This window comes from Carassius auratus, chromosome 17, assembly GCF_003368295.1.
Source record: "Carassius auratus strain Wakin chromosome 17, ASM336829v1, whole genome shotgun sequence".
NCBI lineage: Eukaryota > Metazoa > Chordata > Actinopteri > Cypriniformes > Cyprinidae > Carassius > Carassius auratus.
The window spans coordinates 12879150-12895396 of NC_039259.1; the positions used below are offsets into that span (position 1 = coordinate 12879150).

Sequence of the window (16247 nt, forward strand, 5' to 3'; positions counted from 1 at the left end):
GGATTGTGTCGTGATGATGACAGAAGATTTCAAACAGTCAAGTTGTTCAACGGCATACCTTTGATGGTCTAACTTGTCGCAGCAAGACTCTGGGTGACTCTGGAAATTTTGACTAAAAACAGGGTTACCGCGTCGTGCCGCCCACAAATGCTGGAATCTTTGTGTTTATTCTTTCCGTTTGCTTCATTTTTCATTCGACATTACAGAGAGGGGGTGGTATGGGAGGAATGTTGTCCATTTGTTTGAAGAGAGTCAGTTGGTGCTGTGAGAAAAATGTTTTTAAGAGCCCTGAAGTCTCTTTGAAAAGTGCATACTGTACAATGCATTACTGTCCATTAGTGTGACCATTACTGCTGCTTATAGTCATTGTTGGGATTTGAACAAACCATTAACTCTGAGAAATAAACACAACTATTCACGCACAGATATGATACAATGTTTTTGACTTGTTAAGGAGAAGTATATTATTATATAGCTATAATATTAAATAGTTTTTTATATATAGTTATATATATATTTATTTATTTTTGTAGTGATTTATGGACTCATCTGATGGGCAATAAAATGCGGGGAGGGGTTCAATAGACATTTAAGAGCCATTCAAGGGACCCAAAAAATATAATTCAGATGGGCTCTTGGGATAGACAGACAAAAAAGACAGTAGGGAAACAAATCTGTCTGATTTTGTGAGCAAATCTCAGAGTGGTTGTGTGAACAGGATAAAATGATTCATTGAGAAGATCGGACTCAAAAGAAAGAATACTTCCGGAACAGGACATCATTTCTTCTCATGAAATATTTAGTGAAAACTTTCGCTAATGTGACATTTGCATAGTAATCCCAATATTTGTGCCATAAATATTACTCTATTTTGCAAGAATATTTCTGTCTGTTTGCAAAAAAAATTATACAAATATATGTGTGTGTGTGTTTGTGCGTGTGTGTAAAAATTATAATTATAAGATTTTTTATAGGTCACCAAAACAATGTTTTTTATCCACATATAACTGAACCATATATGTGACCCTGGAGCACAAAATCAGTCTTAAGTCGCTGGGGTATATTTTTAGCAATGGCCAAAAAATCATTGTATGGATCAGAATTGTCGATTTTTCTTTTATGCCAAAAATCTTTAGGATATTAAGTAAAGATCATTTTCCATGAAAATATTTTGTAAATTTCCTACTGTAAATATATCAAAACTTAATTTTGGATTAGTAACATGCATTGCTAGAACTTAATTTGGAAAACTTTAAAGGCAATTTTCTCTCTATATTTTTTTTTGCACCCTCGGATTCCAGATTTTCACATTTTCAAATATTGTCTGATCCTAACAAACCATAAATCAATGAAAATCTTATTTATTCAGCTTTCAGATGATGTATAAATCTCAATTTCGAAACATTAACATTTAAGACTTGAATGGTAAGACTTGGTTTCTTGGTTATATATATTAAGAATACTGTTATTACCTAAACACCGCAATAATATGCTATAAATATGTATATTTAATACAACAACAACAACTAAAAAAATTAAAATATACATCACAGTTCAGTTTCCAGTTCAATTAATTCAAATATGAAAAATTGCCATAGTCATAAGTCATTTTTTCCACAAATTTGCCATTATGGTTTTGTTCTCTCTACAGAGAAGATGTCTAATGAACCGCATATGGAAGCACACAATGTTTTCTCAACTGTCACTACTGGCAAAAAGATTTGACTTTATTGTTACACACACACACACATACAAATCCTTTTATTTATTTATTTCAGTCTGGGGTCTTGGTAAGCATTAAAGGGATTGTTTGCCCAAAAATGAGAAGTCTGTCATTTACACAAACCAGTATTATGTCCTTTCTTCTGTGGAACATAAAAGAAGACATTCTGAAGAATCCTGGTAAGAAAACAGTTTTGGCGCCCATTGACTTCTACTGTATAGTCCAAAAAATATATAATGATCTTTTTCCAAATATCTTCTTTTATGTTCCACAAAAGACAGGAAGTACAGGTTTGGAACAACATGAGGGGGAGTCATAGATGACAGAATTTTCATTTTTGGATGAATTATCCCTTTAAGAGCAATACCCTCTTAAGCACAAAGCAACTTCCCACCTCACCCAAGCTTTACAATGGCATGTTTTGCATGGAAAATGCATGCCCTTAAGTCCAACCGAACACAGAATTGCCCGGAAAACCATGAAACAATGGTGCTGGCTGCAGTCCAGTGATCTAAACAATGTGGTTTGCTTTCATATTAGCACCTTCCTTATGTGACCTAGAAACAAATCCCTCCATGTGTATATGCTGCACTAAAGTTTGGAAATAAGGATAAAGGAAAACAATGCTACTACCATTCAAGATCAAAAATAGAGCTGAATTTCAAAGTTCCGGTCATCGCTCTTGATACGTCACTTAAAGCCTTGTCTTCCTTAGACAGCTTCACAATTCCAGGACATTTCAGCGAGGCAGTCAAACACAGAGTGCTAACAAAGTCCTCCACATCTGCAGTCAGCACCTCTATGAGAGATGACTCAAACATTATTCTATCTGTCTTCATGTGGCTTACATTTCACAGAGTAAGACATCACTTTCCTCACAGGTCCAAAATTACCTGTTGAAGGAATGGGATAGGAGGATAATACAATCAAAAATGTCCACAGGCGAAGGCAGGAGAGGATGTGGGGCAACCGAACATCCACATGCCCTGACATGCCCTCTTTGAAATAATTATGCAAGAGCGGGGATTATTTAAAAAAGAAAAACAGGAATACTGGCTCTGGAGAAGAGGGATGTTTACGAGGGACTGGGCATGGAAATGAATTTACTTAATCCCATAATTCAATCCCTAATATTTACAGGGCCCACACGACAAACGACTTTTCTCTAGCGCCCAGTGAGTAGGCTAATCTATACTGCCGTGCAAAGGCAAAAGACAGTAACTTTGATTTTCATCGAAAATGAGTTATTGATATTTTGGGGACTTTCAAGATTATGTGTATAAGTATGTAGAAGTGTGTATAAGTATTTCAAATCAAGTTCGTTGTTTTTCTGAGAAAATAATGTGCGTCTCAATCATAACTTCGAAAAGCCCCGTAGAAACCAAGGCAAACCACCGTTTAACACCAGTTACGGCTCTTTTACTTTGTTTGGAACCCTCAGTTACGGCATTCTGACTTTGTTTAGCCGCACATCAATATGATGTTACGTTGTTCTGCCTTTATTTTACTGTCCATTAAAGTCTGCCGCATTTTAATTACTGTGTAGACAAATGAATTAGATAGATCGCGATCTACCAATCAGCTCCATATAACAAAGCACTGTAAGGATAGATACCTTAGCAACAATATGTAATCGTGACCTAGTTTCATGCCTAATTATCATTTCATTCTCCTGTGTTTTATTAATTAACTTTTTACATTTTTGTTTGCTCCCCCTTAAATACTCTCAGTTCTCCCCTTAACCTTTGTCCGTTCTACTTGAAGTTGAGTTGTGTGTGTCTTGTGCTTCTTTGAATTAAAACATGATTATTGGTTTTGCAACCGTTTGCCTTCGCCAGACCAGCCTTACACCAGGCTGTCACTTCTAGTTGGACCTGAATCTGAATCTGATCTGAAAGAGATAGACAAGTCAGTTGTGTGTAGTGTTTTATACCAAATTTCACGATTGTAGCCACAATTCATCGTTGAAAAAGCCGGCTGCACACTTTATGAAAAGCACTGGATGCATCAAATTGCAAGTTCTCAAGTCCATGGATAAACAAGGTTGAATGTGCGATGTGTACAATACTGCATGCCAGATTGTACGATAAATTGTAGCCAAGACAAACAGCCACAATTTCGTGTCGACAAAGTCGGTCACACACTTTATGAAAAGCATCGGACGTGACATTTTGTACACGCATTCTCAAGTTCAAGATGCCGGCCCAAAACTGTGAATCTACTCACCATACAAGTAAATGTTCTCTTGAAGAATGAACAAAGATGTGCAAGACTGTGCAATCTACATTATGATACTTATCATTATTTCTCTAAATGAAACATAGTAGCACTTTATTTTTCAGTCCTATTCCATATGTACATACTTATTTACATACATACAACAGTGATTTCAATAACTAGGTACTAACCCTTTACCTACCACTAAAGCTAACCATATATATATATAACATATAACATTACCCAAGGGCCAGGGGCCAGGGGTAAGTACATTGTACAAACATCAAAGTACACACACTGTAAAATAAAGTACAACATAACATAGACTTTATTCATACCACAAAAAGACAAACGTATTACTGAAAAATGCACAATATGCAATCATCCAGCCTAGGGTGAAGTCAGTATGTACATTAACAATAATTTGGGGGAAAATATGATATCATTTAGTGGTCTATGTCTATTTTGAACAGCCAGGGATTGTACATTCGTAGAAAACTCACATTTTTCCTCTATGACATTAGAAACCCTTTATGATCCAAGAAATTTGTCTCAGACAGTAAGATCGTGACTAAAATTACTGTCCACACCAAACTTGTCAACACCATGCTGAGGTGCTATTGTCGTCGGTCTCAAGTGGTTTTTAGTTCTTTGCTATGGGGTTGTTAGGATTTTGCTAGGCCCAAGTCAAGATAATGCTCAGGTCTCTCCTTCAAGTCTATAGGAGTCTTTGTGTGTTTTGTTGTCCGCCAAGTTAAAATCTCAGGTTTGATCAGTTTGAAGAAATGTGCCTGGTGGCCCCATGTCATTACCAGCAACCACATGTTTGCCTATTTACCCGTTCCCTACCACTGCCAAGACTAGCGCCTGGTGGATAAATGAAAATAAACCGAATCCCAAGGGAAGCTGGGTGTTTTGTGGTTTGGTTGAGTGTTGAGAGCTCGGTCTCTAGGATACTCACGGGGAGGTGCTTGCGTTTGCGGCCAGGCCGTCCAACCTTGCGGACAGGAGTGCAGATCTCATCAATAATCACGGTGTCCGTTCTAGAGTTCTCATTCTAAACAGACAAATAAACAAATAAACAAATTAAACATTATTATTTAACCAAAGTCCTTACAAGCTCATATTCAAGCTCTCAGGCATTTAGCCATTTTGAGATCGATGGATAATAAAGAAAATATAGTTTAAGTTCCATTCCAAAACATTTTGAATATATATATATAAACTGCAGCTACTTAATTACTATTTAATTTTAAATTCACTGATTAGCCGCACCATATCAGTTTTGGGCCCTATTTTAATGATCTAAGAACATGGTCTAAAGCGGTAGGTGCACTCAGGGAGTGTCCAAATCCACTTTTGCTAGTTTAACGATGGGAAAATGGTCTAAATGGGTTGTCCCTATTCTCTTAATGGGTACTGGGTGTTTTTTTTTGGGGCGTACTGTGCAATAAACCAAATCAGAGTCTCATCTCCCATTCCCTTTAAAAGCCATTTGCTCTTGCACCTTGGCAGGTTTGCTATTTACATGGTGGAATGTAATTTTTCATTTAAAAAAAAATGTTTGTGTGCTGCTGCGCGTCCCTGTGTGTAATAAGCAAAGTTTACACATGTTGTGCATCCACCTATAGGTGCATATTATTAACATGCTCTCTAAATAAAACTTAAAAAAACGCAAGATAGACCAGGTTTGAGTTGGTCTAGGGTGGAGTCTATTTTCAGCTCCTCAAAATAGCAACGTGCCAAAAATGCGCCTGAACACACCTCTTATTTAGACCAGCTCGCACATGGGCGAACAAATAGACGCAAATGCATTTACTATTTAAACAACGTGATGCAGGACGATAAATTGAGAACTACGTCAGGCTGAAACTAGCAAAAATACTTGCGCCGTGCCTTGCATCGTATTGCGCCGGGTGTATAATAGGGCCCATTGGCTTATAATGAGAATTTTTCAAATGTGCAATTATTAGATATCAATTGCTATCAACGATTATTGGATATTTACACTACAGTCCAAAGGTTTTGGTTGTTGACAAGATTTTTTTTTTTTTTTTTTTAGGCTCTTTTAAGTCTTTTATGCTCACCAAGGCTGCATGTATTTGATCAAAAATACAGTACAAGCAATATTATCCTGTAATCTAGCTTATCTCAAAATCGAATAAACCCCTGTAATGTTGTAATGTCTACATTCCCTTTAAAATGACTGCTTTTAACAATAAAATCAGTTGTTTATTTTCAATGCATTTTAAACAAAACAGTAGAGTTTACTATTGGCTATTTATCAGTTATCAGCCATAACATGAAAATAATAATCAGCTTATCAGTATTGGATGGAATTTTAAAATCAATTCAGCCTTAGTTTTTAGTTTACAATATGTATTTTAAACCTTTACACACCAAAACATTCCAGTAAACACAACAAGTGCGAGAACTTTAAATATCACTCTATCTTTCACGCCAGGGTTGTTTAGCTAATGAGAAAAGCCAGTGTTTGACTGGCATCGTTCTTTTAGCCGAGCTTAAGTGTGGGGTGATACAGCCGTGGAGAGATCCCGTACTCTCTGGGCTCTCTCCTGACACACTTACAAAGACTTTCAGTGGTTCATTCTCTCCCCTCATTCACTTTCTCTTTGTTTAACACAACTGTGTCTTCCCTCCTCAACAATAGCCACTCTTGGTCCAGCCAAGCACCCTAGGGTGGACGGGAGAGAAAAGATGATCCTAATGTAGCCGCTGCAGCAGCTTCAGGGCTGGGATGAATCAAACCACCGGCTCTAAATCAGAATGCTAATGAGGATGCTGTCGCCGTCTGCCATGACTACTGAGAAGTCCAGCATGGCCGAAAGATGGCGGGACACCACTGGAATTCCTTATTGGTAATGCATAATGACACTGATATAAAGCAGAGTACAAATAGCATCTCAAGTTACCTTAAAATATACAATTACATTCAAATCAACTTTTTTATTGATTGGTGTATATCTGTATATATATATATAAAAATATGATGCATATATATATATATATATATATATATATATATATATCTTTTTACTTAAAATATGCAGAGTTCTGGAGAGTTAGCATTGCTCTTTTCTTGTGATGGTCTTTCCACATTTTATGACTAAATAAACCCTCACACAATGTTCTCATTATGATACAAATAAACAATCAAAAAACAAAGGGTGTGCACAGAAATCGGCGTTGCCTTGTGTGAACTCAGTAACACCGTCTACATCTTTGCTCTATTTCTGTCGCCAACCGGATATTTAAGGCATGAACTGTTGCCAAGCAACAGGACTACGAGCGTAGCCGGGTCCATGGGTGCAGGGGTGGGGAAGAATGAATTCCCCCGTAAATCAGACGAACGGGAGCCTCTCCTACACATGACAACACCCACGTCACTAAACGCCCATACGAAACAGAGCAGACACTATCTCTGATAACAATTCACTCATGTTTACTTATTATGTTCTCTCTACGCTGACACTCGATAGCCCCGCGACTCACTGCTGTGGAAATGAATCATGTCAAACTAAAATGATACACTGAATGAAATATTGTAGTGATGGATTTGAAGAGAGAGTTAAAGGGACAGTTCACCTAAAAATGTTTTTCCGTGAAACATGAAAGAAGATCCTTTGAGACATTTTGGAAGCCGCCAAAACTTTTTGGTCCTTCAAAATATTTTCTTCTAATGTCCCGCAGAAGAATAAAGTCATACATGTTTGGAACGACATGTCAACATGCCGTGAACCAACGCTTATGCTAGTTAATGTTAAAAATGTCAAAATCATTCATATTAATTTAAGAATTCCATGTTGCATTTATAAGATGTCACCACCTCTTTTCAAATCATGGGAACAACCATTTTCATTGGCATAAATGTAGCTAAATATAGCGAAGGTTTCAGTTAAAAGACGCACTGAAGTTTTATTTTCAAAGCTAAAGAGTATTTATCAAATTCTTGTCACTGTATATACAAAGTATATACAAAGTTAGCATAGGCATTTCCAAACACAACACATTTCACTGATGGTAACTAGCCGTATTTCAGGAAGTACACAACAGACCGAACATAAAAATGTCCAGAGACTCATTAACGTCTTACCATTTGATTTCCGTTGGTGTCACAGTTGAAGTCGGAGCTCTTGAATGCGGCGGCGGTGGTGACTGTGTTGGACGGCATCGCCAAATGAGTGACTGTTCACAAAGCAAAAGTCGAAAAAGATAATAAAAAAAAATGTAAAGAACAAAAAAGTGTGGGGGGGGGGGGTTGATGGCCCTCCTTCTTTAGGATCCCCTGTGAAAAGGAACACCATAATCAGAGGAAGCAGCACTCGAACACATCCAGAAGATTAGAATAACACAACAATAACTCTTTAATAATAAAAATTTGCCTTCAGAATAAGTGAAAAACTTATAATATAATTATAACTTATAATGGCTGGAAAAGAGCAGCATGGACATTCTGCTAAACCACTTCTTTAGTTTTTTTTTTTTCCATTGGAAGAAAGGAAATTGTTTAAGTTTGGAATGATATTAGAGTAAGCAAAGAGTATACATTTTTGGGTGAACTGCTCCTTTAACGATACACTCGCCTAATTTATTGACCTCCAAATCAAATTTCATGGCAACTGCACTTCTTAATGTCTTTTAAGTAATTAAAACCTTGTGTAAACAGATATTAGGGAATAAGACATCACATTCAGGCCATGAATGAGAAATCAACATTAATTACACGTACATTTTCCGTCTAATACACCAGAAAATAAGGTATTGGTGAGTTGACTCAAAATGTATGCATTCTCAACTGCTACATGAAAATCCTTCTCTGGGGTGAAATATGAACTCCTCGCTTTATGGTATTTCCTATTTTCTCCCTCAGAGCAGTTTTAAAGGGATCTGTACATTTTATTCTTCACTCCCATGTATTGGTGCTTCAGTGTGCTTTCTCTACAAGTAGGACACCAAAGTCCCATGAAATTTGATTTGGAGGTCAATAAATTAGGCGAGTGTATCGTTAAAGGAGCAGTTCACCCAAAAATGTATACTCTTTGCTTACTCTAATATCATTCCAAACTTAAACAATTTCCTTTCTTCCAATGGAAAAAAAAAAACTAAAGAAGTGGTTTAGCAGAATGTCCATGCTGCTCTTTTCCAGCCAGTGAAAATGACAAAAAGCATCAAAAAAGTAATCTAAATTGTTTGTGTGCTACATCCAAAAATCAAATAACTTTCTTTGTGAACCAAACCAAAATTGAAACTGTTGACTCTGAAATCTCAATCAAGTAAACATATTGTTTCAAAAATTAAATAATTATTAGGATGTAGGGCATCCTTTAGGTGTTTGCTCTGTGTATTTGTGCATGTTAAACCACAATTTATTGATTATGAATTTTGACATTTATGTCGTCAAACATCATTTGACCTTATACCTCTTGTAAACAATGAATACACATAAAATTTTATTATGTATGGGATTTTAGAATAAAAACCCCTGTTCTTACAAACTTAATGTATACGGCTTCAGAATACTTATATATAATAGTATGTATTATATAATATATATTAATATAATAGTGCCACTGGCTTGTGAAGTTGTGAATGACATTAGGGTGAGTAAATGTCAGTATTTTCATTTCTGGGTGAACTATCCATAACTTTTTTTTATCAATATATATATAGTTTATTTTTTTAAATAACAGTAACCATACAGTAGTTTCTGCCCACATACACATTATAGTGACTAGAATGAGGTAACTTGATATTGCTAGTTTTAGTAAAACGAGGGAAAACTCTAGAAACTGGACATCCCATATTAATTTATTATAATCTCACAGTTCTAACAATAACTGTAACGTTGGTATTTTAGTAAACTCTGGCCTCCACAGTACAGTCCATAAATACAAGGGTAATGGCCAGAGTCATTAATATTCAATAACCGGTGAGATGTGTCACAGGTATCCAATCACAAGGTGTTAATTGATCACGTGTCCATCATAGTCTGTAACTGCACAAAAGCTCTTTTAATCATCCGCCTACTCGGATTATTCGGCCTTTATTCGGACAGTCATTTCCAACAGGCCAAGGCGGCTTAAATGTGAGACTTTCAAAACCTAGGTGAGCTGCCTACCTAGACAGCACTTTCGGTCACCTTCAGTGTGTCTTTTGGCATTTTTGTGCATCATAAGCGCTTGCGGAACAGAATGAGTATCAAACCTGTCTAGGTAGGCAGCTCGTTAGGTTTTGAAACAAAGCCATTGTTTCAAAGCCACTGCCTCTACGCTTGCGAGGAGCTACAAATGAGCGCTCATCAAGTTCAAGAGCACATCGCGCTGTATTAAGTCGCACATCTGTACGAGCAGGAAAAACCTCTGGCCACATCGAGCCGCCCCCCTCCGTATCGCCCCGAAAAACAGCCAGCCCCACGGCGGAGACTTATTTCGATGGAGGCTTTAGGTTCTAGACAAGTGCATCGCAGTGTTAATTACCCGCTTCGCCAAGTTCCAGGCCTGACCCCTTTTTTGTTTTCGCTGACTCCCGGATCCTCCTTCTGCTTCGCTCTCGCCGTCCTCCACCACCTCCCCAGCCGGCCAGCTCTCCTCCAGATGCTCGGCTCTCAGTGACTGCAGAGGCCGCTCCTTGGGTCCTAGAGACTGCCGCTTACGGGGAGAGCGATTGGTTGACAGAGAGAGGCATCATCATGATACACGTCTTCCTTAAAAGCATGGAATCATCCTATCTATTTTTCAAATGCATATTGCAGATCTTATGGCGAACGATTTAGCTTTGTATGTTTTGTTTATTGATTAATCAATTTATTACAAATTCTATCAAAATGTCAGAATTGGACCTTCCAGTGAGAGAGTGAGAGAGTGACGGTCTCTTCTGTGGAGATGTACTGTAGGCAGGACTTCTCCAATCATTTAGTCCGCTTATTTAAACCACGCCCCTGCAAATCAGCCTTCAATTTTTAAAGCAACGCCCACTCAACATCCAATCAAGACACGTTCTACATTTTTGTCTTTTTTGATAATTTAAGGTGTTAGGTGTGTTCACCCTATGTCTTAATTATGAGATTCCAACTTGTAAAAAACACTCCTCTTACTCATAGAACTCGCTGTATTAAGTGCGTTCAGGCCATATCCTATTTATCGTTATTACAACATACCAAATTGAAAAAAGCATTCACGTCCTCATAGAACTCGTAATTACAACTGTTGAACTGGTAGTTTTCTGAGAGCTACAGCCTGTACCACGTGATCATTGCAACTCGTTTGTTGGAACCAGAGAAAAATGGTGGCACCTTTAGTAGTAAAATATAATTAAAGCACTTATTTCGTAATATTTCTTATGTAACATTCTTTCATGCAGATTCATATTGTCACTATATAAATGGATAATCCGCAATCCGACGATGTTAACAGCACTGAGTTGAATTTAAAGTGTTGTCATCTTCGAAATTACGTTAATTACGAGATGGTGTGATCTTTGCATTAATTACTGTAATTGTGAAATTACGGTATTCTACAGTCTTTGTTGTTACATGGATAGCCAAGTTATCTAACTTTTTGCTGCACGTCTTTCGTTTATATTCACATTAATTTTGTATGAAAACATCTACATTGGCAAAAGTCAATTTTAAAACATAAATATTACAAAAACAACTGCTTAATTACATATTACTACTGTAAGCGCCGCAGTTTTTCTCTGGTTTTATGCAGCGCTCATGTGGTACAAGCCGCAGCCTTTAGAAAACTCCCAGTTTACAAGTTGTAATTATGAGTTCTATGAGGATGTAAACACTTTTTTTCAAGTTGTTATCTCATAATTACAATACAGGGTGAATGTGTTTTCATCTCAAAATTACGGTAATTAGGCTACGACATGGCGCGAATGCAGCATTACTCGGATTTATAGCTGCGTTCATGCCATGTCGTAGTTACTGTAATTTAGAGATAACAAAAACGTGACATTTTGATCAGAGCTGTAGCACATGAATATGCAGTGGTCAGGTGGTACAGCGGTCATGTGGTCTGTCTCACTAATTCAGATTCATTGCGATTGTCAAATATGTTCATACATCAACAGAATGTGCTTGGATTTTTTATATGTTTTATGTCCGCACACTTCTTTTTCTTTTTTTTTGAGACAAATTAAAGGCGTCACTTCAGAACCCTGGAATAATGCGTGGGAAAAATAAAAAAATGTAAAACCTTATGCCCCCAATTTTAATTTAGTTAAACGGTGTTCATTTAACTAAGGGGCACATATTAATAAATTGGGGGAACAAATTAGTACAATGTGGCCACAATGTAAAGATGAGGGAACTAATTAATAAATTAATTGAATTCAATAAATTGTGGGGCTCTGTACATTATCTCATTTACACATTAGCTTTGAATATGCCTGAAAAAAATGGTTTAGCTTCATTTGTGTTAAAAAAAAAAGAAAAAATGAAAAGATTTATATATGTAGCAGCTGTACTTGCATAACTACTGTAGCTGCTACAGGGCATTCGTTTCAAGTGCATAGACTTGCTTTAAAAGTGATTTATAAGGTCTGTTATTAAACAGAGTCCATTGAAATTTCAGGACGTTTATTTTCAGTAAACCTGAGTGAACTCAACCATACTAGATGACATATAGTTCACTCAATGTGAAAACATGGCAAACATGAGAGTTTAACGGATAGTTCACCCAAAAATGTAATTCCTGTCATCATTTACTCACTCTCAAGTTATTTCAGACCTATATTAATTTATTTCTTAAAAATAAATAAAAGTAGTCATTGCCATGGAAGTCAATGGCTGCTGTCAACTGTTTGGTTAAAACATTTTTAAAAATATAATTTTTTTGTGTCCAACAGAAGAAAGAAACTCATTCAGGTTTGGAACAACTTTAAAGTGAGTAAATGATGACAGAATTTTCATTTTTGTGTGCGGCTGTCCCTTTAAATTGTCTTATGTTTGTCATTTTTTCATATTGGGTTAAAAACTGCTTTAATTGCATCTTTTTTGCACACTATACAAGTGACAAGTGCACTATAAACACAGCAAGTCATATTGACTTGGAATGACATGAGATTAAGAGATTTCATGGTTGTCCACGGCATAACGGGAAAATAACTCATACGCTGATTTTGTAACTCAATCAGGGCGCTGTTTAAATTCACATTTAAATTTTTATGGGTGGCCCCGCCATCACAGGATCCCCTTAATGAAACTATGATATCTTATTCTGTGGACACACACAAGTTTTTTTTTTTTCATATATTTTACACTTTAATAGTATACAAAAAGACATAGGGGTGACGTAAACACAAATATGGACGTAAACCAGTGCAATCAAAGATTGTATACAGCAGCAAAACCACCAAATGAAATAATAAAACAGTGTTTGTAGCTTCAACTGACAGTTTGGAATTTTAAAACACAATAAAATAACGTTTTGCCAAAGAAATGAAAACCTGATGTTGCAAATTTTGTTTTTGAACTAGGTTTCGTCTAACTTTGATAACATAGGAGGGTCCTCCGTCGGAGGCCCATCTGTAACATATAAATTCGCAATGATGCTTGCAATTGATTTCAAGCAGGGTTCCTTCCGCCTAAACTATATTGCGTTTCAACCATCTAAGGCATCCTGTTATTAGTTACCCTCTCGGTGGACTGCTTCGGTAAATTCATAATCAGTAAATTGTGTTTTAACACTCACAAATACACAAAACAAATACCTAAAGGACGCACTACAGGTTGGCAAACAGTTTGGCACAACTTTTAAAGGCAGAACAATATATATATTTTTTCAAAGATCACAGATAAATAATGACTGCATTCCGACTAAGTCACATAATAAAACTCCTATCTAAAGGCTGACTTGCACATATGCAGAATGTTTTATTTTATACAACACTTTATATAGTACATCTAGGCACACACCTACATCAGAAGATTGCATTCATATTTGTAGCAAATGTTGGAACATAATCAAAGTTTCAAAATTGCCCTCTGAGAGTATTTCGAACGTTCTCGTCAAAGCTTAAACAATAACAATAAATTCCCGACGACACTGCATATTCCTTTCTTTGAAACACAGAGCAAGCATTATGATATTTAAAATCTGATTTCAAAACGCAAATATATATGATTGCACTCACTATAACAAAAGCGACACTTCTTCCAGTGTAAGTGAGACCTCACTGTTCATATTAGCCATTTAAAAGAATCCCTTATACAGAATTACGAGCATTTTAGAAAAGTAATAAACAGTGAATGAATCATTTCATCTAATGACCCTCATAAATGTCAAAGAATCTTAATATTCCACACCAAAACTCACTTTAAGCTGTTGCTCAATGGATTTATCTAATTTAACATTCAAATGTTAGCAGTCATTAACAAAACTTTTTTTTTCTTTTTTTAAATAGTGGTAATTATTTCTTATTTGAAACCAAACTAACGAAGAACAAATCACAAGTATAACACAATTACATACTTATAATAATTAGGTTAATGTAATTATTGAACCTGAATTCCTTCTGATTCAAGTACAGTAAGTCAAACTCTCTTCCTCACGAGCATAAAGCATGTCTTCTTCCTAACACACCATGGAAGCCATTTCTGTCACATAAGAAAGAAAAAATATGCTTTTGTTAATCATAATTATAACATTAAAAGACAAAATAAATAAAGTCATAATTATGAGATAATTCAAAATAATTCAAAAAGCTGAAATTTTGAGAAAAAAATTCAAACATTTGTCAGTAATATCTTTTTCTCATAATTTTGGCTGTCATAACTGTAACATTTATCTCTTAATTATGACAATATTTCAATTTAGACTTTGTCAGTTTCAAGTCACATAACAAGGATTTTTATCTCATACTTTCGACTTGTGATTTTATATTTATCACTTAGTATGTCATAATTTTGACCATTTTATCTCAATTTTAACTTTTTGTAATTATTTTGACTTTTATCTCTTAACTATGATTTGGTATGTTCATTTTGTTATAATTCAGATTTTTTTCAATCTTTTATGACTTACAACTTTTTATGTCATAGTTGTGTTTAATGTCCGATTTTTTTGTGCTTTTTTGCCTTTATAATTTTTATGCTTTTATGACAATTATGCTTTTTTATCTCAGTTTTGACTTGTCATAATTATAATATATTATAATTTCAAATTTTGACAATTGTGAATTCAATCTTTTTTATCTTTATCTTTTTTGACTAAGTATGTCATACTTCCAAATTTTATGACAAACTTTTGAATCTTCTTATGTAACAGTTATATTTTTTATGTTAGAATAATTTTTTATGCTTTTATGGCATGATTTAATGACAAGATTTTTTTATCTCAGTGTTGAATTGTCAATTATAACTCATAATTTAAACTTTTTTTCTAACCTCATAGTTTCAACTTTTTGTCATAATTATGACTATAATTATGTTATAATTTTGTAAAATAGTTATAATTTTGACTATTTATTGCATAGTTTTGACTTTTTATCTTATAATTATGACTTAGTATGTCATCATTTAAAATTTTGATGTCATAATTACGAATTACCAAAGCTTTTTTTTTTATGTGGCTGAGATGGGTTTCCATACAACGATTATGCTTTCCACACTCCATAAAGATTTTATGACCTGTGCTAATCTTTGACATTTGACCTTTGTGGTGTCAAAGTAAATTCCAGCCATTTGTTCACAAGCGTTGCTACCACGTTCCTCTCTCAACAGTCCCTGAGCACTGGTTTCATTTATTTTACACGAGTACACTCAATAACTGAACTCAATAAAGCTTTTGAAGTAACGTTTACAGAGACGTGTGCACTCAAAGATGGCTGGCTAAGCTGGTTTATGGATATACGGAACATACATCCGTATTCCATTAAAGTCCGTTTATGCGCTCCAAAAATACAGAGAGATACATGTGCGATATTCCAAACTAAGAGGCAATACCGAAGCGCTGAAACAACGGCCACAACGACAGGCTAAACTTAACACAGTAGCGGAAATCCCAGACAAACGGCAAGCTCTACGAGACGTCCCTGATATATGGTGGTTCGGATGAGTGTGATGCAGAAGCAGCATATTGATGTTCAGAAGACTACAAGGAGCGACGGAGCAGGCATCACTCGAGTCGGTCAGAATAAATGTCACATGCAGAGCAAATACAAGCCATCTCCATCTATCCAGTAGAGCCACTCCATGCATTAAAACACAAAAAAATCATCACCAGTTTTACAAAAAAGCTTCCTGTGTGGGGAACATCTGGAAAAATAGCTACAGCATAGA

The 16247-nt window shown here is 35.8% G+C and overlaps 1 protein-coding gene across 8 annotated transcripts in view; it reads right to left on the minus strand.

The window, feature by feature from the left end:
• dnmt3ab (DNA (cytosine-5-)-methyltransferase 3 alpha b) overlaps positions 1-11011 on the minus strand; it is a 54792-nt gene extending 43781 nt beyond the window's left edge. For 3 of the 8 annotated variants that reach the window (XM_026285883.1, XM_026285881.1, XM_026285884.1), the window contains exons 1-3: positions 10438-11009; positions 8055-8246; positions 4902-4997 (exon numbers count right to left, since the gene is read on the minus strand). In XM_026285883.1, the coding sequence (XP_026141668.1) occupies positions 4902-4997; positions 8055-8132 (174 nt within the window). In that variant the 5' untranslated portion in view covers positions 8133-8246; positions 10438-11009. Of the gene's footprint in view, positions 1-4901; positions 4998-8054; positions 8247-10437 lie in introns of those variants that run through there. The other 5 variants (XM_026285887.1, XM_026285889.1, XM_026285882.1 and 2 more) reach the window with 4 other exon arrangements.
• Positions 11012-16247: the final 5236 nt, after the last annotated feature.